General features: G+C 55.6%; 2 protein-coding genes across 3 annotated transcripts in view; one reads left to right on the forward strand and one right to left on the reverse strand.

Moving 5' to 3' along the window:
• Positions 1-21,203, reverse strand: part of KCNIP1 (potassium voltage-gated channel interacting protein 1) — a 256,568-nt gene that overhangs the window by 226,416 nt on the left and 8,949 nt on the right. The window lies entirely within an intron of this gene.
• Positions 7,017-15,352, forward strand: KCNMB1 (potassium calcium-activated channel subfamily M regulatory beta subunit 1). The gene is made up of 4 exons (XM_036240113.1): positions 7,017-7,154; positions 9,070-9,227; positions 10,628-10,799; positions 14,649-15,352. Exons 2-4 carry the CDS (start codon positions 9,094-9,096, stop codon positions 14,916-14,918), a joined length of 576 nt encoding a protein of 191 aa, XP_036096006.1. The 5' UTR covers positions 7,017-7,154; positions 9,070-9,093; the 3' UTR covers positions 14,919-15,352.

A 21,203-nucleotide genomic window follows, 5' to 3' on the forward strand; every position in this document is an offset into this window, starting at 1 on the left:
CTTCTGAAAAACAAGTAAATGAAAGCGTGAACTATCTGGATGAGGAATACGTGACTGAATGATCTGTGGCAGTCATGGCCAACTGACCAGCAAAGTCTGATGCTCCCTAAAGCCCATAGTGTGCTATTCATGCTGAGAAGCAGCTGCTCGTCCAGGACTACATTTCCCAGGATCCCTTGCAGCTGAGCGGGACCATGTGCCCAGTCCTCACCAATGAAACACGAGAGTAAGTCATGCCTGTCACTTCCAGGCCACGTGGTTAAGGGTCAGGCACTTGATCATCCACATTCTCTCTCTGCACCCACTTCTTCCCTGTAGTCTGTTGGCTAGATAACTCTGGGGTGACCTCGAGGTCATAAGACAGTGGACCCACAAGATGAAAGGAGCCCGATTCCCATAGCAACCGCCTAGCGGAGAGCCCTCCGTCCAGAGCACACACACGGGCTTCCCAAGAGTGAGAACTGCACTGTTACTGAGCAAAGCCATTAAAATCTTGGGGTTGTTGCAAAGTTAAACCACCTGGGCTAATTCACCTTCTCCTTGGGGTTATTACGTAGATTGAATAAGATGACTGTGGTAACTTGAACGGTGTACCCCACCTTCTCGCATGTCCATGCTCATGTTCCCAGAATCTATGAAAGTGGCCTTCTGTGCAAAATGGTTTGTGCAGGTGTAAGTACGGTAAGGACCTTGAGATCACCCTGAGTGGTCTGATGATGACCGTCTTTGTAAGACAGAAGCAGTAAAGGGATGTGAGGACAGAGGCAGAGGAAGGCTCGAGGCCACCAGGAGCTGGGAGGGGCCAGCAGGGAGCCTCCGCTAGAGCCTCCATAGGGGACATCGCCCTGCTGACCCTTGATTTCGGACTTCTGGCCTCCAGAACTAGAGAAGAAGCTTGTGTTGCTCTAAGCTATCTGATGTGTGGCGATCTGTCTCAGCAGCCTTAGGAAAGAATACAGTGAGGTAAGGGATTAGCACAGTGTCTGGCATGAAGGAAACTCTCCATAAATGGTGCTTTAAAAGAAAGAAATCAGCTCTTGAATGCCTCTACCATCCCCTCCTTAGGGACAGGGTCTCCTGGGAGATTATGTCCTCCGAGACCAGGCACAGTTCAAACCTATATTGTTAAGCCCCAGACAAGCTTCTAGGAAGCTTACAGCAGCATTTGCACCGAGAGGAAATGTAGACCTTGAGCTCTGCGGGAGCGATCTCATTATTTATGGATGACAGACAACGCTTTCACTAATGTGTGACAAAAGGGATTAGAGAGCCTCTCTCTGCAGCTCATCTTTTCAAGTGTCTACTGGAAGCAGCTGCTGGCACCGCCTGTCCTGGGGCAGCCCAGGTGCCCGCCTAGGGTGTCCCTGGGGGGTCCTGGCTCAGAGCGAGCCACTGGCCGAGGCTTGGCAAGGAGCTTCAGGAACCCATCTGCGTCCCTCCCCAGGCTGAGGTGCAGAGGGTGTCGGGAGAGGCTCCCGGGACCTGCTTGCGACAGGCTGAGACGTAGCAAAGGCAAAGGCAATGCCGGGCTGCGGTGTGGCCAGAACTATGGCTCCGGGGAAGTCAGGCCAATAAGGTCATACGTGGCTACTTAAGTTTAAATGAATTAAAGCGAGATAAAATTAGAAATGCAGTTCTCCACTCACCCTAGTCCCTTTTCAAGTGCTCAACAGCCTGTGCTATTAGTGGCTAGTGTATTGGACGGCTCAGCTCCGCAGAACTGGACGGAGTTCCTTTCCCTCGCCCCTGAGCCCCCTGTGGTCAGCGCTCAGGGTGCGCCATTCCCTGTGCTCCCCTCGCCCCGTCCACACCTTTGTCAGCGGTTCCTCAAACTTCTTCAAATTTCCCAGTTCCTGTGTGCTCCCCGAAGCCGCGTGCCGGGACACCTACTCTGCAAAAAGCAAAAGGCCTGCTTCGCAGTGTTCGTAGATTTCCACGGTGTAAAGACTCCCACCGCGGGCCAGTCCCAGCTCCCAGGGGCTTAACCGCTGGTTAGCAAAGGCTCTCACGATGCTGGTACGGGCCAGCTCCAGCACACCCAGACCCTGCTTTTGCTGGGACACCCCGACTGGCACAGGGGTGCCGGGCTGCTGTCTCTGCTGCAGGTGTAACGTGAGGATGCAGACTCCCGTTCCAGGGGGGCACTGCCCAGCCCCACAGCCTCACTGTGAGCCCTCGGTTCTCATCACCCCAGAGCCAGGTTAGGCAGAAGTGGGGAGAACCACTCTGGGCCCCAAAGTGGCACTGCTGGTGTTCTGAGCCCCACGAGCTATCCCGTAAAGGAGTTTCCTCAGCCTCCGTCTACCACTGTCTGCGTCTGTCTGCGTCTCTCTCTTTCTCAAGCTCAAATCAGGCTGGTCAAGGCTAAACATGAAACCTGCTAACTTCTACTTCTATGGCTGTCTCATTTCTATCTACAGGGTCTGGTCCCCAAATTGCATCCTTTTAGATCCAATCTCCCTCATGCCTCTCGGTTCATGAAAAACGATACGAGGTGTAAGTGAGGTGAGGGTGGGGGTGGAACTGGCCCTCTGACCAGCAGAGGGCAACTCTGAGTTCCACTCAACAAGCAGACAAGCTCCATCTAACCAGCCAACCACATAGCTTTGATTAAATACGGTCGGTTTAGCCATACAATGGACTACTGCACAGCCTTTGTGACAATGTTCTACGGGATGGGAAAATGATCACACTATTCTGGTACGTGAGAAAGCGAGAGATTTCGGGCTGGTTGCACGCCGCAGCATCAGTGAACCTTGAGGACATTATGCCAAGAGAAATAAGCCAGACACAAAGGACAAATGCTGTTTGATTCCATTTCTAGGAGGTCTCTAAAATAGACTCATAGAAACAGGAAACAGAGGGGCGGTTGCCAGGGGCTGGCAGGAGGGGGGAACGGGGAGTTGTTTAGTGGGTGAAGAGCTTCCGTTTTGCTGTATGAAAAAGTTCTAGAGAACGGTGGAGCCATAACATGAATCGACTGAACTGTACACTTAAAAATGGTTCAGGTGGTAAAAAAAAAAAAAAAATTTTTTTAAAGCAAGAGATGTTTTTCCAAACCAAACAACAGACAACAGTAAAACCCAAGAGTCTCTGTTTATTCCTAGTGCTGCCCCACATTGCACAGTTCTTGCCCCAGATGTCGGGGAGCTCGCCGTCCAGCGGGGAGCCCTGTGAATGACGTACATGTGACACCGCAGAGGGAGGGATTGCTCAGAGGGGCCGCACGCTGTGCCCTGAGCATGTCACATCAGGGCACTGAGCGGGCAGAGGAGGCAGGGAGGGTGTCTAAGGGGACAGGAGGTGAGGCGAGGACCCCAGGACCGAGTTCCTCAGAAGGGGGGGCTCACAGATGGGGACCCATGGGTGTTCGCTTGAGGGAGAGAAGCTGCACCCTTTCATGAACGTCGGGAAGGACCTCACGCCTCCCCTCCCAGCAATGCCCCCGAGGGGTGGCCTCCTCTTGGTGCCTTATTCTGATGCCGCACGTCGCTATAGCCCAGCCTCTCCACGGCGAGCGTGGAGTCTGCAGGAGGAAAGGGCTGCCGAATCGACCTTACCCCACCGGTGGACGGCGGCGCTCTTCATTTATTTATGTCCCTCCTTGTTTCAAGGAGAATTTCAAGCCGCTTCCAATTATGTTCGCGATGTAGCTAAAACACCCTGTCACTGAGGGAGGAAGATGAGGGAGGGGAAATACGGCTCCACTCTGCGCAGGGGAAGGAGCACGGTGTCCCTTTATTACAGGGGCCAGCTTGTCATGTTCCTCGTCCAGCCCCGTCTTGCCATGAACCCACCTACTGACATCTAATAGTCCCGTTTTTACACTTTGTCTTCTCAGCTCTGCACTCTTTCACGGTGATTTCCTCTGCCCTTCATTCCTCTCTCTCCCTTAAATATTTCTTTTCATTGTTTTCCGTTGTGTCTTTTTTGCAGTTTAAAAAAATCCATCCTCCCTGCCCCTGGCCCACCCACCGCCGCAGTGCGGTTCAGGGCCTCGCCGGAGGCCCTCCCGTTCGCGAATGACGGCGGGCCACTCGCACCCGCGCCCCGTGGCTCTCAGCCCGTGAGCACCCTCAGCAGGGCCCGGGACACAGTTGCCAACTTGATTTATGGAACTTATTATCCCAAGTGGCGGTGGAGAATAGATATTGATTCAAGAGGCTTTAAATAAGTAAGTGGGTGCAGGCTCCAGAACGGGCTGTGGACCGCGCAGAGGAGGCGTGTCGAGCAGCGAAAGCAGGTGTCACAGGGAGCGCGGGTCCTCGGGAACCGCGGTGCCGGAGTCAGGGGCATGGGCACGGGCAGTGGAGCCAGCAAGTCAGGTTCACATCTGGGCTCCGTCACATCACATGCCAGGGGAGTGAGCCTGGGCAAACAGTAGAAACAAGGCGGCCTCTCGTGAGGACTGCCCAGAAGAACGGGTGTGCGTGTGCGTGTGTGCATGTGCGTGTGTGTGTGCAGGCGTACGTGTGCGCACACTGGGAGAGAGCGGGGGGGGGGGGCAGTCTCTGCTCCCTGATGTCTGAGGCCGTGGAGGGGGACGGAAGGCTGGAGGCTGCAACTCCGCAGGCCCCCTCCCTCACACGTCCTGCGGGAGATGCAGGCCGTGGGCGGTCCCTGAGCTGGGACCAGTGGCTGGAACACCCCCGTTAGCCTCTTGGCTTCTTCACAGGAGAGGCTGGCTCCGTGGGAAGTGTCCCGGGAAAGCACGCCCAGGGGAGCTGTACCCCCACTCACTTAGCCTTGGAAAGCATTGTGCCACGTTCACCTCCTCCTGTCTGCACGGCGGTGACAAAGCTCGGTCCCGGCTGCAGGGACAGGGACACAGGTGCCCGCCCTTGGCGCAGGAGTGTTGCTGTCTCACTGAGAGAGAAGCCTGTGGAACGAGGTGGTGTTGGTGTGGCCATCTTTGGAAAACACCGTCTGCCGCCCTATGTGACCTCTTGTTCTTTGGGAAACGCCGAGGGTCGGGGGGTAATGATCTCCTTTCCAGAGATGGACACACCAAGGCTCAGAGAGGCACGGGAACGTGCCTGGGGCAATTTCGTTCACCTCTCTGAACCTCAGTGACCCCCTCTATAAAACATCTCTTCCTGAATGGATCCGGGTGAGCCTGCAGCACTCCTGCTTGTATGGGGTCCCCGGAAGACTGACGTCGGGGAAGGTGTTTTGTGAACTCAACACCCTGTGTTCATGCAAAGCACCAATCTTTGTTACTGCAGCATCATTCGTCCCTGCCCTCCACCTCCACCCGCCCGCCACACACAGCCCCAGAGGCAGCTGGGGACCTGGGTTTCCCCCCACAAACCCTCAGAGCAGGGCTGTCGGAGCTCTGAGCTGAGGCTCCAAGGGGCCCACCTCCCCTCCCCCTCCCCTGCCTGTCCCATTTTCCAAGAGGAAAAGTACCTTGGGAAGGAGGCTGCTGTTTGCTCATAGATTCTCAACGTGTGCCCCTTCATAACCCATGCAAGCAGCATGATGATGAGCAAGCAGCCCGTTGGTCGTACTTAAAAGTGGCCTCTGACATGGACAACGGTGCGGGGATGGTGGGGGGGGGGGGAAGGGGGTGGAGTTGGAAGAGGGCATAGAGGGGACAGTGGTGATGAAAAACAGTAAGTACATTAATTTTCAAAGGGCCTCCTGCTGCCCTGGCATCTGCCCCAAGAGCAGGAGGAAGATGAGCGCCGCCTGGGAGGACACTCTAGCCCCGAGACATCCCTGGAAACCACTCCTCTGGGGCTCATGCCCGGCCCTGCGTCCCGCATTGCCAACCCACCTGAGAGACCTAAGGCCTTAAGAGACCTCCTCTGCTCTGGTGCCCAGTAAACAGACAATTCATGCTCCCGTTAGTGTGATTCATTCAGTAAAGGGTGGGGGTGGGGACTTCCGGCCAGAGAGTGTCACTCTGGGGCCCTCTGGGCTGGCTGCCTCCCAGTGGCCAAGGCAGGAGGGCTGGGGGGGGCGGGGCTCATTCGGCAGGCACGCTGGGCTGCAGCCCCCTCCCTGGGAGCCAGGCTCACTCAGGGGGAGCCCAGAACCTCAGGTGGCAGGTGACTATATAACAGAGGTGAGCTTTTGCTTCTCGGGGCAGGGCCGGGCTCGGCAGAGACAGCCTGGCTTTGCCCTTGGGAGGGCCGGCTCTGAATCTGGCTCTGGCTCTGGCCCTCGTCATTCCGGCCCCGAGGCTCCGATTCAGCCTCTCGACCTCGCTGTGGGGTCAAGTGGGGGCCGCGGCGTGATGCCCGACGGCAAGGAGAGGCCCACGGCATCGGCTCGCTTCTCACTGATTGTCCTCAGAGCTCCACTCTCCAGGTGAGGAAACGAGGACCTGGAGGCCTGCTTGTGCCCGCCCATGCTGACATCTCGGGCGTGACTCCGAACTTTGACAGTCTCCGCAAGGCCCCCGACGGCGCAGGCTGTCCCAGCACCTGGCTGGCTGGATCTGAGGAGCCACGACCGCTCCCTGCTTCCACCTGGCTGGTCTTTAAAATATATGTTTCTTTTCCCTGCCCAAATCTCCACCGTCTCTAATCCTCATCTCTGAACAAAGTAGGTTTTAAAAATTCCGATGGCATGGATAGAAAACTGGGGCTCAGGGAGGTGCCGTGACTTGCCCAGGGCCACACAGCGCGCACGTGGTCTGGCCGCTGGGATATGCCAGCTCCACAGCGGCGGACAAGCCTCCCGCTAGCTCCAACTCCTCCTCCCCCCCTAAGTCAACAGAGGAAAACCGTTTCCCATTCCTGCCGTCTCTGCCAGTCCGAGGGAGGAGGGAAGGGCTGTTCCCAGATACATCAGGGTGGTCTTAGCCAGCTTCCAGTTTGCTCTGTGTTGCGGTTTGGAACCTGTTTCCCAGGAGACTCTGGGAGATGCAGGTGCAGGGGCCTGGGTAGCTGCTGCCACCCTCCGTCCACCTCCTGGCTGGGTACCTGCCCTCGAGCCTGTGTCCTGGGCTGTGTGCTCAGACTTGACCATGTTTGGGCATGGAGGCTTATCCCAGATGGGGACCAAAGGCTGCTTCCCTGGAAACAGGGCCGGGCTGGGAGCCCAAGCTCCCTGCTGGAGCTCAGGCGGCCTCTGCTGGGGTGGGGGCTGGGGGCCAGGCAGATAGAAAGTGTCTGCCTGCTGGAGACCAGGGCGCCGGGGAGACTGTGAGTACTGTGCCCAGAGCACTTGGGACGTTTCCTCCAAACCTGGGGCTGGAGGGGAGAGGGGGGAGCTTCAGAGGGAGCCCACGGTGGGCGCTCCTTCCCCGAGGGGCTGTGCCCAGGACTCTGGGCTCCAGAGGCACTGACATTGGTGCCACTGGAGACCCGACCCGCTGGCATCTGGGAGGCGGGGGCTCTGTGGCCCGGCCACTCTCTGAACTCAGAGCCCTGGCCCTCCGCTCTCAGCTGCCGGAGCAGCCAGCGGCTGCAGCCCAGGAAAATTCACTCCCTTGTGACACTGTACCGCCTGTTAGAAGGTAGGGGAACCCCACTTTTCAGCACCCCAAATGAGAGGGGCAAACTTGTCATTGGGTGTCATCCTTGTCAGTCATCTTGGAGGCAGTGACAGGGTTACATCCTTGGTGCCTGACCTGGACTCCCCTCTGTAGGATGGCGGGGGGGGGGGGGGAGGTAGAAGGGGTGGGAGTGAGGGGGGGCAGAATCTCTGGGGGCACTCCAACAGTGCACACTTGGAAGGAAGCCGAAGTAGAAAATAAAGCACTTTGCTGAAAATCCCTTTGGATCAATGCCTCTCTCCTAGATACTCACTAATTTATTTTTTTAAAAAAGTCTTTATTACTGTAGGGACCTGGCAGGGAAGATACAGTTCTTCCTGATATCTGGCTAAAATGTTCCCTAAAGCAGGGGATGACAGAGAAAGGACCCCATGGGCCCTGGTGTTTTTGGTAGAAACAAAACCATGGTTACCTTATACAAACAAAAAACAAAGAGATGCACCCGAAGGCACTTGTGGGGAACCCACACACGAGCCAGAGACCAGCAGCGTGTGACTCCAGGTGACTTCCAGGTGATGACTCACACCCTGGAGGGTGTTCAGTGGCCCTGGGAGGGGGGGACTCTGCTTGCAGTGGGGTAGACTCCCCGAAGGAAATTCAGGGTGCCGCTCCCCGGAGGAGGAGGACAGAGAGAAGCTGTGGGCTCCTGCTCCCTGCTCCTCTGCTTTGTCCTCGGCACTCATCCCCACCCCACCCTCCGTAAGAGAGCAGCTCCTGGGCCGCCTCATCGAAGAGGGAGGTGGCCCTCTCAGGACCCTGACTGCGGAAACCAGAGCCCCGGCCTGTGGCTGCCTGCTGGGCTCTCTGCCCTGGCCCAGCGCCCGCCTGGAGCTGGCGGGCAGGACTGTGCAAAGCCACAGGTGTCACGTGTCGGAGAGAAACTGCTCGCTGAATCAGGTTAAATCCTGTGTCAGTGTCCTGTGGCTGCTGCACGAAGGACCACGAACAACAGGTGTCTGCTGGCACACGGTTCTGGAGGCCAGAAGCCCCAAATCTGCAAGATGTTGGCAGGGCTGTGACATCACGGCAGAGGCGGGGGGATGGCCCATGCTCCTCGCTTCCTCTGGCTTCTGGCGGCTGCCCGCCATCCCCGGCACGTGGTGGCCTCACTGCCGTCTCTGCCTCCCTGGTCCTGTCACCTTCTCCTCTTCCGTGTCTCCTCTCCGTTTGCCTCCTTCCTGTAAGGACGTGTAGGGTCTACTGGATGATTCAGGATGACCTCCTCATCTCAAAATCCTTCATTTTAAAGTCTTTGCCATGTCACGTAGCAGTCACAGGTCCAGGGCTGAGAACATGGGCATCTTGGGGGCCATTATTGAGCCTATGACACACCATGACCTTGGGCAAGTTGCTTTGCCTCTCTGAGCCACGGGTCCCTCATCTGTAGAATGGTGGTGATGCTCACCTCTCAGAGCTGGTGGGGGGCTTCCAAGGGGCCCCAAAGCCCTCTGAAGCTGCAAAGCTCCATGTAAAAATAGGGGTGATGTTAATATTTGAGCATCCTCCCCCTCACCTGTCTTCTCGTCCACGGATCTCACGTCTGTGTGTCCCTGTGGCCCTAGAAATGACTGCTGTCTCCAGTGGACATGGGGAAGAAGCTGGTGATGGCCCAGAAGCGGGGAGAGACGCGAGCCCTTTGCCTGGGCGTGGCCATGGTGGTGTGTGCTGCCATCGCCTACTATATCCTGGGCACGACGGTGCTGCCCCTCTACCAGAAAAGGTATCGAACCCTCCTGGCCTGCCCCCCTTCTCCAGCCTCTCCCCTCAGGTTCTGGGCTGTGCGGAACCTCTGACCTCTCCCCACCTTCCTCTTGACCCTCACACCAGGCAGAAAGGACTGGATGATCCTCAGTCTTAGGGTCAAGGATTCAAGTGCAGGGAGGGTAGGACCGGGCCCTGCCGGTGTGGAATTCTGGGACTCGTAGGTCACAGACACAGGAGGCCCTCACCAAAGGAAACACCAAGGGGGCGGAACAAACGCTCCAGTGTGAGTTTGATTCCAGGAGGAATCAGTCAAGAACTTTGTAGCTGATCTTTTCAGGTTCCTCTCTGAAACCCCCTGGTCTCTGGTCATCTGGCCTCCTGTTGAATATCTCAAGTGACAGGGAGCTCACTACCTCACTGTGTATACCTACTTTCTGATAAGTAGGAAGTGTGTACACTGAGCCAAAATGCGCTCCCGTGGAGCTCTGCTCTGGAATCTCAGAGAATGTTCTGTGCCCTTGCTCCCCGACCTATCAACCACTCCAGCGTTTAAAGAGTAAGGCCGAGAAGTTCCAGATTCCTGCTCTATTCTGAACAAATGCACAGAGCAGTTCTCTCAGCTGTTCTTAGGATAAGTCTCAGACCCTTGCCTCGGGGCACATCCAGTTACTGCCAGCCCCTCGCCTTATACATGGGAGATGAGTCACCATGGATTTGCTGCTCAAGTGTTGACGAGTCTGTTGGCCTCTCCGGGCTGCTCCTTCCTTTTGCAGCGAGGGAGTGACTCCAGGCTGGACTCTGACCTGAGGCTCCGCTCGGAGCAGCCGTGTGCCTCCGACGCCACCTCCACATTAAGCACCATCTGCACCATCCCCCGCCCCCCCACCCCAGGCACAAATCAAACCCTCCTTCATCTATGCGTTTTAGGGGAGAAGGCACAGATTCTAAGCCACCCAGACCTGACTTCAGGTCCTGTGTGGCCTTGGGAAAGTCACTTGACCTCTCTGAGCTTCTCTCCCACTCCCTGCAAGATGACGATGATGTGGAGACAGGGGTCTCGGGACGGGCTCTCTGTCAACCATGGCAGATCTTTGTACAGCACACTGGGCCCCGGGCCTCATCCGCCCTAGAAATTCTGATTTACTTGTTCTGGGCGTGGCTTGGGTGTGGGAATCTTTTTAAAAGTTCCCCAGGGTTTTGAGAACCATTGGGTAGATGATGTTCAAGAGGCCATTGGCATTGACATTCTGAGTCTACGCTTCCTCCTGTGGGCCCGGGACTCTGGGGTCACTGTCCTTTAGTGTTAGATGCTCATGGTGTGATGGTCTCAGCCCTGGGTCTCTCTAAGGGGTTTAAACAGGGTGCTCTGTGCCACCCAGGTTCTAGAATGTGTGTGTATGTGGGTGACCTCTCCAGTGTGTGGACCCAGGAATCCATGTGCCAACTGATTGAGACCAACATCAGGGACCAGGAGGAGTTGGAGGGCAAGAAGGTGGCTCAGTACCCGTGCCTGTGGGTCAACGTATCTGCTGTGGGCCGCTGGGCCGTGCTGTACCACACGGAGGACACTTGGGACCAGAACCAGCAGGTATTGACGGGCAGGGGTGTGGTCTGTCCCTAACGGGCTCCCTAGCTCTTCTCTGAAAATCACAGGCTGAGAAAGGTGAACCCTCTCGACCAGGGACCAGAGCGGGCGTGAGGTCCAGCCAGACCTAGCTCTGCTGTGCTGGAGTCACACAGACCTCTGTTTGAATCCCAGTCACTGGCTGTGTGACCCGGGGTGGCTGAATTAGCCCCTCTGTGCCTCAGTTTCCAGCTCTGCTGAAGTGCTCTTACGAAGTCAGAGTCTGCATACAGTGTGCCAAGCTCCACGCTGGGCGGACAGCACGCGTGCAAAAAGACGTGGTCACTGGTGTTATGACCTTGTTCTCTAAGTGAGTCAGAGGAGAGGCCAGGCCCAGAGGTGACCCATCAAGGGAAACCCCTAAATCCTTCACCCCAAGAAACCAGGGGTTCAGGGCTGGAGAAAGGCAACACTTGGGATATTTTCTCATCACCATTTCCCAACGTTCCTTTGACCCCCAAATCCACCATCGTAGCCCTTCCTACAGGAAAGACGAGTTGGCCCACATTCATTCGCTCATTCATTCATTCATTCATTCATTCAACAGTCATTGCACACTCCTGTGTTAGGGCTCTGGACTCAAGAGGAGAAGCCCCACACAGGAAATAGTACGCAGTGGGGAGGGCGCAGTGCCATGGACAGGGATGGGGGGAAGTGTGGGGTGAAAGGGACGCTTCTCGGCCAACAGTGAGGCCGCTGAGATCAGGCGTTTGGGTTTGGCTGTTGAGATGTCAGACAGGTTGGGTCCACAGAAACATGGAGGGGCATACATACCAAGGGCAGGGCACAGAACACGGCTGGAAGGGAGGGCTGGGCACACAGGGGTCCCGGGACCTGTACCGACACTGGCACACCGTGGAGTGCAGTTGGGACAGGCCGCCGAGGTAAACGAAGGTGTGTTCCCAGGAGACCCCTCTACCTGGTGTGGAATGAAAATGATGTGTGTGTGTGTGTGTGTGTGTGTGTGTGTGTGTGTGGTTGGTTTGTTGAGAGAGGCAACACTTTAATGAAGAAAGTCACACGTTGTACATATTAGTTCCCATATTTTAAAAAAGTACAGACAGACACTTTACGGAAATTGTCTCACTACAAAGACCATCTTGGAAGATGTCCCAGAGAGACCGGAAGTCCCACACGGTGGGAAAGAGGAGGAACGTGGGATCCGGGCAGGAGCACAGCCCAGGGTTTGGAAGGGAGTTGGGGGAGGGCTGGGCTTTCTCCAATCACCACTTTATGAAAACACACACTGGTCCCACGTGACGGGTGGAGGTTAATCCCGCCCGGAGAGCAGATGCCAAGGCAGTCGGGCTCTGTGTTCACGTCCCAACCCGATGAGTAGTCTTGAAAGAAACTTCGATTCCTCAAGGACTGGTCTCGCATCAACCTGGGCTCACAACAGATGGAATTCCTGTGCATTTGCATCAGACGGAACAATTCACTCCCAGTAACGCTCACAGGCTGGTTTTCCCAGGGAGTGTGGGTTGTGAGTGGCTCCCACCCGAGTCCACCGTTTCCAAGGGAAGGTTTTACTCCTGCCTCTCCCTGGCATTCAGTGGCCCTGACTTACCCCACGGACAAGAAGCACATTTCCAAGGACAGACAGACATGATCACTGGTGTGACAGGGATGGGGAGCAGGCTGGCTTGCAGGTCCTGATGCTACAGGTGCCAGCTCAGAGGAACAGGAGGCCAGACTGTCCCCCGAGGTGAGCCATCAGCAGCGTGTCGCACCCTGGAAGGACCTCGCTGGCTGACTGCTACCTTCTGTCGTCTCTCCCACTGTGCCCAGGCACCACCAGGAGCAGTTGCTAACGGCGGGCTGCAGTGTGGGTAGGCAGCAGAAGTACCTTCATGGTTTTGCCACTCAGCTGGGTCAATGGGCCAGCTGTCCCTACTCTGTTCAGCTCTGGGGTGCAGGGAGCCCATGTTGCAGGCTAGCTGGCTGTCGGTCGTGTGAAAGGCCCCTCTTTAAGAAGGAGCTCTTGTTGCAATATCATAGTCACATTATTATTATTGTTGTTATTATTATTATTAACAGCATCTCCCATTTATTCAGCACTTACTATGTGCTCAGCTTCGTGCAAAGTGTTCATATACATCATCTCTCTTAATCCCCGTGACAATTTAACATCCCTGTCACACCAGTGAGCATGCAGGCACCCTCACAGACCCATTTCACAAGACTCAGAGGAGTTATGGCACTTGCCAAGGTCACACAATTTGGAATTGGTAGTCGAACCCAGGCGGGCCTGGCTCCATAGCCTCATCGTTCTCAGTGAGCTAGGTTACCCAAGGTCACAGTCAGTAGCACTAGGGAGACTTGGGCTAGGCCCTCTCAGCTTGGGATTCTGAATCTACCTGCTACAGGGTCCCTGCAGTGCCCAATGACTCTGAATGCCAGATTCCTCAGAAGCCAGCTTCTCCCCAGCCTCAGCTGCTCCCTGGCCAGCTGGCTGGCTGGCCGGTGGCCTACTTCTGGATGCAGCTCTCCCACCTCCCAGGCTGTCAGAACTATGATGCAACCACCCCACGTTCTGCTGGACTGAGCACTGTCAGGGCAGTCAGCTGTGGGGGCGGGGCCTCATTCAAATCCAGGGAGTAACTGAGGCCTGGGGAGAAGCTGGCTCAGTAGTTTACACATTTTGATCTTGGACAGAATCGCACTTAACCTTTTGAATATGCAGGAAGCACCTGATTGCTGGGCCCCACCCTGGATGATTCAGAGAGCCAGCCCTCCAGGTGGTCTGCAGGAAGGGCTGGGGGCGGGGACCGTACTAGCAGAACATCTCCCACAGGCTCACATAAACAACGTGCAGACCTCCCGGCACAGAACAGAGCGAGAGCCAGGGTCTCTGCTTGGGCCTCCCTGCAGAGTGCTCCAGCTGGACCTCATCTGACCAGGCCAGAGGTTCCTAAGACAACACTCGGTGTCAGAACGAAATGTGTACCATGCCGTGTGCATAGCTCCTCCAGATGCACCCTCTCTTCCCTCTGAATCCCAGCGTCTAATGTTGGCTGCCAGCATCTTTGCTTTGGCTCACACAGGGTTAGACCACAAAGGGTTTTCGATCTGAATTTTTGCCAATATTTAAAAAATGTGACAATTCACATTAAGATCGGGTTTTCTGGCTTCTCGTGAGATGTCAAAGACCTGGCCACCATAGGTCTCTGGAGCCTACGGTGTCCGTGGTCCAGATGGAGGGATAACTGCCGGTCTGGATGCGTCTGACTGTCTCCCTTTCACTCGGCCCCACCACACCCTGCCAGCTCTCTCAGGCACGAAGGCAAGTTGACACCTGTCATCTTACTCCCTCACCCACATCACTCACGGGCATTCCCTGCATGAGCCCTGCAGGCAACTGAGCATGTGACCTCGGCTCTGGATCCAAATACAGAGCCCACCGGGCCTGTGTCACTCACTGTCTTTGGTCTCCTTAGTTAAGCTTGAAGTCCTTCTTTAATAACATCCTTTGACAAAGATATTGCTTTTTGCCATTTAAGAGATGATGCTGTCAAGGCTCAGAAAGGGTAAATGATTTGTCTAAAGATCTACAGCAATCAAAGCAGAGCCAGGACTCCAGCTGGGCCCCAGCCTGCAGGTGTGCAGCATGGACCCTGAGCAGCTCCAGGGGCCACCATGCTCACAAGTGACCCCGTGAATCACCCCCTGGAACGGAGCCCGCCAACTATAGACATTCTGACTCCCCCAGGGGCCGGACCCCGAAGCTGGCGTCTACTCCTGGCCAGCCACTCAGCTCTAGGTCCGAAGACACAGGGACTTCAGCCCCAGGGGTGCGCTCGCTTCTCCCCACAGTGCTCCTACATCCCCGGCAGCCTGGACAACTACCAGATGGCCCGGGCCGACGTGGAGAAAGTCAGAGACAACTTCCACGAGCACCAAGTTTTCTACTGCTTCTCGACCACGCGGGAGAATGAGACCCGGGTCCTGTACCGGCGCCTCTACGGGCCCCAGACCCTCCTCTTCTCTCTCTTCTGGCCCACCTTCCTGCTGACCGGCGGCCTCCTCCTCATCGCCATGGTGAAGATCAATCAGTCCCTCTCCATCCTGGCGGCTCAGAAGTAGACCCGTCTCTGCCACAACACAACTCAGGTTGCAGGGGGCTGGGGGGGCCCTGGGCTGTACCCCATTTGTGTATCCATGCCTCTTCCCTCTGCCTTCCCACTCTCCCCTCCCCAATCCACCCTGTCCCTGTCTCCCATTGCATGCGTGGCCTTTGTTAAGTCATTCCCTGCTCAAGAATGTACAATGGCTCCCTAGTACCCCGGAGAGCACAAGGCCAGCCCGTTACAGCCTCATTACTTGTCCCCACTCCACTGACTCCAACCCACTTCCTGCTGAGCCACCCGCCACCCCACAGACCACAGGGACTCTGACCTCTGGCCCGTGTTCCCACAGTTGGCTTGAAGGCCTGCCCGTCCTGTCCAAGAAGCTGTCCTGGGCAAACCTAGGTTCTTTTTTCAATCTCATAATGGAAACAGTGGCTCCCACGTGTAGAGCACATTTAGAATATCTCTTGTTTTTAGGACACTAAGTGCCTCATACATTTTATTCCAGTATTAACAAATTTCCAAAATAAAATGCGCCAAAATACGAACAGTGGGTTGGTGGTTCGTTTTAATTTTCTTCCTTATCTAAAGTGTTCTTTAGATACTTTTCTAAATTTTCAACAAGAAGAAGGGTTGGTTTTGTTGTGTTTGTTTTTAGTCAGAAAAGCGACAGTAGATGTCATTTGGGGCAGTCTGAAAGGGTGGGCCCGTCACCAAGCACGTGGAAGTGGGGGGCTTTCGAGAACAGGCAAGCTGAAGAACCCTGTGCGGAGGACAGGTCACTGCCCAGGTGTGGATGGACACTGCGGGGCCATGCTGGGGCCCTGGCCTGCTGCGGACCCCCCGCGGCTGAAAAGGGCCACACTGGAGGAAGGCGTGGTCTGTACCGTTACTGCTCCAAGAGGATCTCCGAGAGCCGTGTCCTCAGAGCGCCGCCCCTGGACACTCGTCAGCAGTCTGCGGAGACTGTGAGAAATGCACGTTCTCAGGCCCCCCGGTCTTATCTAGTCAGAACCCCCGAAGGGGCTGTGGTGTGGTGGCATCAAGTGGGGTCAGAGCAGGGGGCTTTAAGGGTTCTGATGTGGGAACTATGGCCTGTCCCCGAGCCGTTCGGAAGGGGTACGTGATCCGGGGCAGGGCAAGTCCTGAGCTGAGTGCAAGGTCACGCTGGTGTCCCTGGACTTCCTCCTGAGCTGTGGTTCCGATGCAGCCCCAGGCTTCATGTCTCTGAAGCTCAGCTGTCTGTAACAGACAGACCCCTCCCTCGGGGTAACCCAGAGGGCTGAATAAGGGCCTGGCACTTAGGAGGTGGCCAGGAAGGAGGCTATTGCTGACAGCAGGGAGCAATGAATGCGCAGGACCTTCCAGAAGAAAGTGTACCAGCAGTCATGTAGACTGGCATTTTAGGTGCTTGTTTCTTACAGGCCAGGCACTCTGCCTTGTAAGAATTCAGTGTGGCTACTGGATCCGTCACAGAGGAGGAGAAATACAGGACAGTGGTTCGTATATAGACTTGCGATGTGGACACCTGAGTTCAAATACCCAACCCTGCCATTTGCCAGCTGGGTGACTTTGGGCAAGTAACTTTGCTTCTTTGTACCTCGATGCCCTCATTTGCAAAATGGGAACTAATGATACCTCCCTTTTAGGGCGGTTGGGATTAAATGAGGAATTATACAGTGTTCCTAGAACAGTGCCTGATCCATGGTAAGTGCTCTGTAAAGTATTATGAAACACGAAGGCTCTAAGAGGTCATTGTCATGTGGCAAGTGAGGAGCTGGGAATCAGGCCCTGAGCTCCCTGGTCCGGTGCCCGGCCTCTCGAACGCAGAACTCGAGCAGACTCAGCTGCAGGCTTCGGATGCTGCACCCAACCCCAGGGCCCAGGTGAGGGGCAGTGCTGCGACCCTGGAGCCCAGGGGGCCCACGTGCAGGTCGGGGTCTGAGAGGCGGGCATCTAGAATCTGTACCGGCACCCGTCTCTTCCCCCCAGGGAGCCTGACGCCTCTCCGCCCGCCCTCCAGGCTCCTATCTGCGGACGCCCCTCCCAAGGGGAAGCAGCGCACCACCCCGGGGCGTCTTCCTTCTGGGGTCAGGGCAGTCGGAGGCTCCTCCTCCCAGGATTTGTTTTTAATCCTCACCCAAGGATATTTTTCCATTTTTTGTTCAGATAGAGTGGGAGGGAGAGAGAGAGGAATAGAGAGAGAGAGAGAGAGAGAAACATCGACATGAAGGGACACATCGAGTGGCTGCCACCCATACAACCAACCAGGGCCGGGGACAAACCACAACTGAGGTACGTGCCCTTAGCGGGAACCGAACCTGGGTCTCTCTGGACCGCAGGCCGACGCTCTAACCGCTGAGCCAAACCAGCCAGGGCCCTCCCAGTCTTTTAATAAAGTCCCAGCTGTGATACTGTGTTATCTGTCTGCAGGATGTCCCCGTGGGGAAATGAGGTAACGGGTACCTAGGATCTCTGAGCATTATGTCTTAGAAAGGCGTGCGACTCCACAATCATCTTGAAAACTAAAGTGTAATTTTAACAAGTGAAAGAGTAAAAGCAAGTCCCCACCATGAGTCTCACAAACAGGGGCTCCTCTGCACGTGGGTTCCGCGCACCAGCGTTTGGGCTAAAATACACAGGAACTCAGCTTATTGAAGCAGCCCCTGCAGGTGGAGAAGCCACGTCCCTCCAGAGCTCAGTGCCGGGATGCCCAGGCCCCACTGCCCCTGGCGCCATCGACCATAACCTTCATTCACTCGAGTCAATGTGCTCCTGTCCACAGAGGTCGGCCTCCTCCTGTTCAATCCGAGCCTGCCTGCTGCTCAGGGAAACCGTGAGCCGGACGAGCGTGAAACAACCGGCATTTAAGCACGACGGAGAGACACACGGAGGGAAAATGTTTTGGGGAATAACGGCTGCCTGGGAGCAGAGAGCACTCATTCGTTCTTAATAAATCACCCCGCTAATGAGTGCCTCGAGCTGGCACCGTTTTTCTGTTCCTCCCGTGACGTACCCCTGGCGAGGTGTACCCGGGCCTCGCTCCCACGTGCCTCTCCTGGGGCTCAGACCACCTGGTGGAGGTCAGAGGCAAGGGGTGAGGAGGGGCGGAGACGACTGAGTCGCTGCCTGCCCTCGAGCTTCCCACCTTCTCGCCCCCTCCCTTCTGCCCCCTCCCCACCATTATTTTACTTATTTTTTTAATCCTCACCCGAGGACGTTTTTGCATTCATCTTCAGATAGAGCGAGAAGGAAAGAGGGAGGAAGAGAGAGAGAGAGAAACATCGATGTGAGAGAGACATGTCGCTGCTACCCCCACGACCTCAACAGGGGCCGGGGACAAACTGCAACCGAGGTACATGCCCTTAGCGGGAACCGAACCCGGGTCTCTCTGGTCCGCGGGCCGACGCTCTAACCGCTGAGCCAAACTGGCCAGGGCACCCCACCATTATTAAGGTCTTTCTTCCTCACTATGAACTACTTACTCTATGCAAAATCAACATAAGCGACAAAAATATTCATAAAATCGTCATTCTCGTGACTTATTGAAAGGTGTCCTCCTTTCTCCAAATCGACAAACTTCCTCCTCATTTCAAAACATCGCGCACGGGCAGCACAGGCTGGTGCGCAGGGTGGTCCGGCGTCCTTCGGATTGGTCGTGCATTTGGCGGGGGGTTGAATCCCATGACATATTTGCAAAGACACTGTCTGAACGAGGTACGGCCACTGTCCTTTGACATGGAGGGACAGCAGGAAGAGCAAATCAGGTCAGAAAGCCACGGCGACCCATCCAGCCCAGGCTGCAGTCCTTGAAGGGGCCTTGCGAGGTCAAAGCCACGTTGCTGAGATGCCAGCCGCCTCCACTTATCTACGCAGCACGTTTCGGACCTTGCGTGACAAGGGCTCACTCAACAGACCGAGTGCAGAAGCAGACGTCAGACTCCGGCTGTCTTCCGGGAAGCCGGCTACGCAGGAGGTTTGGAAAATCAGAGAACAGTGCCACTTTTCTCAATCAATTTTTGGGGGAACGTCTAACGATTTCTCACCAAAATATGTTGAGCTTGTGATGAGCTTGCTATTTTATGCTATTTTGTGATGAGCTTGTTATTTTAAAATCAATGCCTTTACGTGAAACATTCTTAGTTTTCATTTCTAAAATAATAAATGTGGGCTATAACCCGTATAAACCCAATGTCTCTGGAGTTCTTACTATAGTTTAAGGTTGTAAAAAGGTCCGGAGACCAGAAAGCTTCAGAGGCCAGAAAGCCCAGTGTCCCCAGACACAGGGTCTCTCTGTTCTTCCACCCAATGCCCTGTGGACACCCACAGACCTCTCCAGTTTCGACAGATTCTCCGGGGGGCCAGGAGGAGAGCTTCAGGTTCCCAGTGGCCCCTGGCTCCTGGTTGTCCCCGCCACAAATGGATTAGCACATGGAGCGTCTTCCTACCCACAGATGATTCCCTGGATCTTCATCGTATCAACTTAAATACAGGACTCAGCTCCCTCCTGGGTTCCCACCGCCCTCCCTCCCACTCATACGAAGCACGTGCTCATCAGCCAGCACCCTAAAGGCTTTGGAAGGTGTGTGTGGGGGGATTGTCTGGACAGATGCAAAGCAAACAACTCCCAACTGGATGGGGGACGAGGTGGGCGGTTCACCGCAAGGCCTGCAGAGTCCAAGAGAGAGAGAGAGAGAGAGACTGCACTGTCCCATCGTCCCCCTCATCTCACACCGAGCTCCTTTGTTCCCGACGTGCGCCAAGTACAAACGGGCTTGCTGAGCTCATGCAGCCATGAGGCATGTCCTCCCTCCACCCCCGGGGATGGTGCTGAGCCCTCCTCCGTGAGGTCGGGAGCTCCTGCTGGGGGGCTCCCCTTTGACTCCTCTAACTCAGATACAGATGCAGCTTCTCCCGGGTCGACGTTTAATTCAAGATCATCTCGTGCTTCCTCGCTGTCTCATCTGGCACCTGAGCCCTCCCTACAACATTCCCGTGCAGTGACCATCTGTACCCACATCTCTTAGATGAATGGCTGTCTCCCTGTGCCGGGAGGGAGCCACTTCCATTTCGGGTTAGGTTTAGCAAATCACTCCCTGTCCAAGCATCTGCCGTCTCCATAGTAATAAGAGCTAACGCGTGTTCAGCACGTGGAGGCCAGAATCTGGGCGACGCTTTTACATGCACAGTGCAGTACCCTGCTGGGTACTATTACAATCAGGGGACGGATCCAGCATGCGGCAGGTCAGGAGCTAGTAGAGAGCAGAGCAGGGGTCCATACCTGGGTAGCAGAGCTTCAGACTCCACTCTCTGACCACTGTACTTGCTGCCCCTTTGGCTCTGCCCTACGTTAACATGGAAATGCCGAGCAGGCAAGGTTAGTGCTGAGAGCCTGCTGGCTGCCTCCACGTACCTTCCCACAGAGCCCGGGCTCCCACGTGGCACCCTGGAGCCACGTCTGTTCTTTCCCACGTGTCTCCTTCCTCCGACCATCCCGAGTCTTCTCTGAGCCCGGAGAGCCTCCTGCTGCCCCTTCTTCTCACTTCTGTTTCTCGGGAGCATCGCCGACCATCATGCCTCGTGTTAGACTCTGCTTTGAACGTTCTCGGATCTACTTGCATAAACTTAGTTCCCGAGGAAAAGCAGTACCTGCCCACAGGGGCCACATTCCCGCCTGGCTGACCTTCCCAGGGTCGAAGGATCAGTGTCCTTGAGAGTGACCTTCAGAGGAGAACCACTGTCTCACAAGACAGGCCTGATTGAAATAATCCTCCCAGGCAGGCTCCTCAGCCAGAAATCAGGCGTAATTGGAAATTAAATTGCATGTCAACGCTGACTGTAGGATGCCTGTATCCATAGCTAATTTGCCAAGGTGCTGCCTCATCTCGGGGAGCCTGTGGGAATAGAGCGGCTGCATCAGCAAAACTACAAGCTTGTATCTGATGAGAACTTTCTCCAAAGCGCAAATGGAACCCTTCATGTTTCTCATTTGGGTTTTGTGTGCTTATTGCCTCCTCTGTGCCAGGACCCGGAGGCACAGACTGGCGGGACCCAGCTCTGTCCTTGAGCTGCTCAGGGGCCAGTGGAAGGAAGAATTCATAAGCAGAAGATCCCCAACTCCCAGCACTCGACTAGTCCTCCAGGGTGGAGTAGCTGAAGGGGGTGGAGAGCATTATCAGTAACTTCGTGGCTAAGAACTGGATTTTCCATTTAACAGTGACTGTATCTCTAGATCACGATGCTCTCAGGTGTCCACTCCGCCAAGCCCCTCACACACATTCATCCCCCTCTCCAGGCAGTG

The sequence above is a fragment of the Molossus molossus genome, unplaced genomic scaffold, assembly GCF_014108415.1.
Source record: "Molossus molossus isolate mMolMol1 unplaced genomic scaffold, mMolMol1.p scaffold_m16_p_4, whole genome shotgun sequence".
Classification (NCBI taxonomy): domain Eukaryota; kingdom Metazoa; phylum Chordata; class Mammalia; order Chiroptera; family Molossidae; genus Molossus; species Molossus molossus.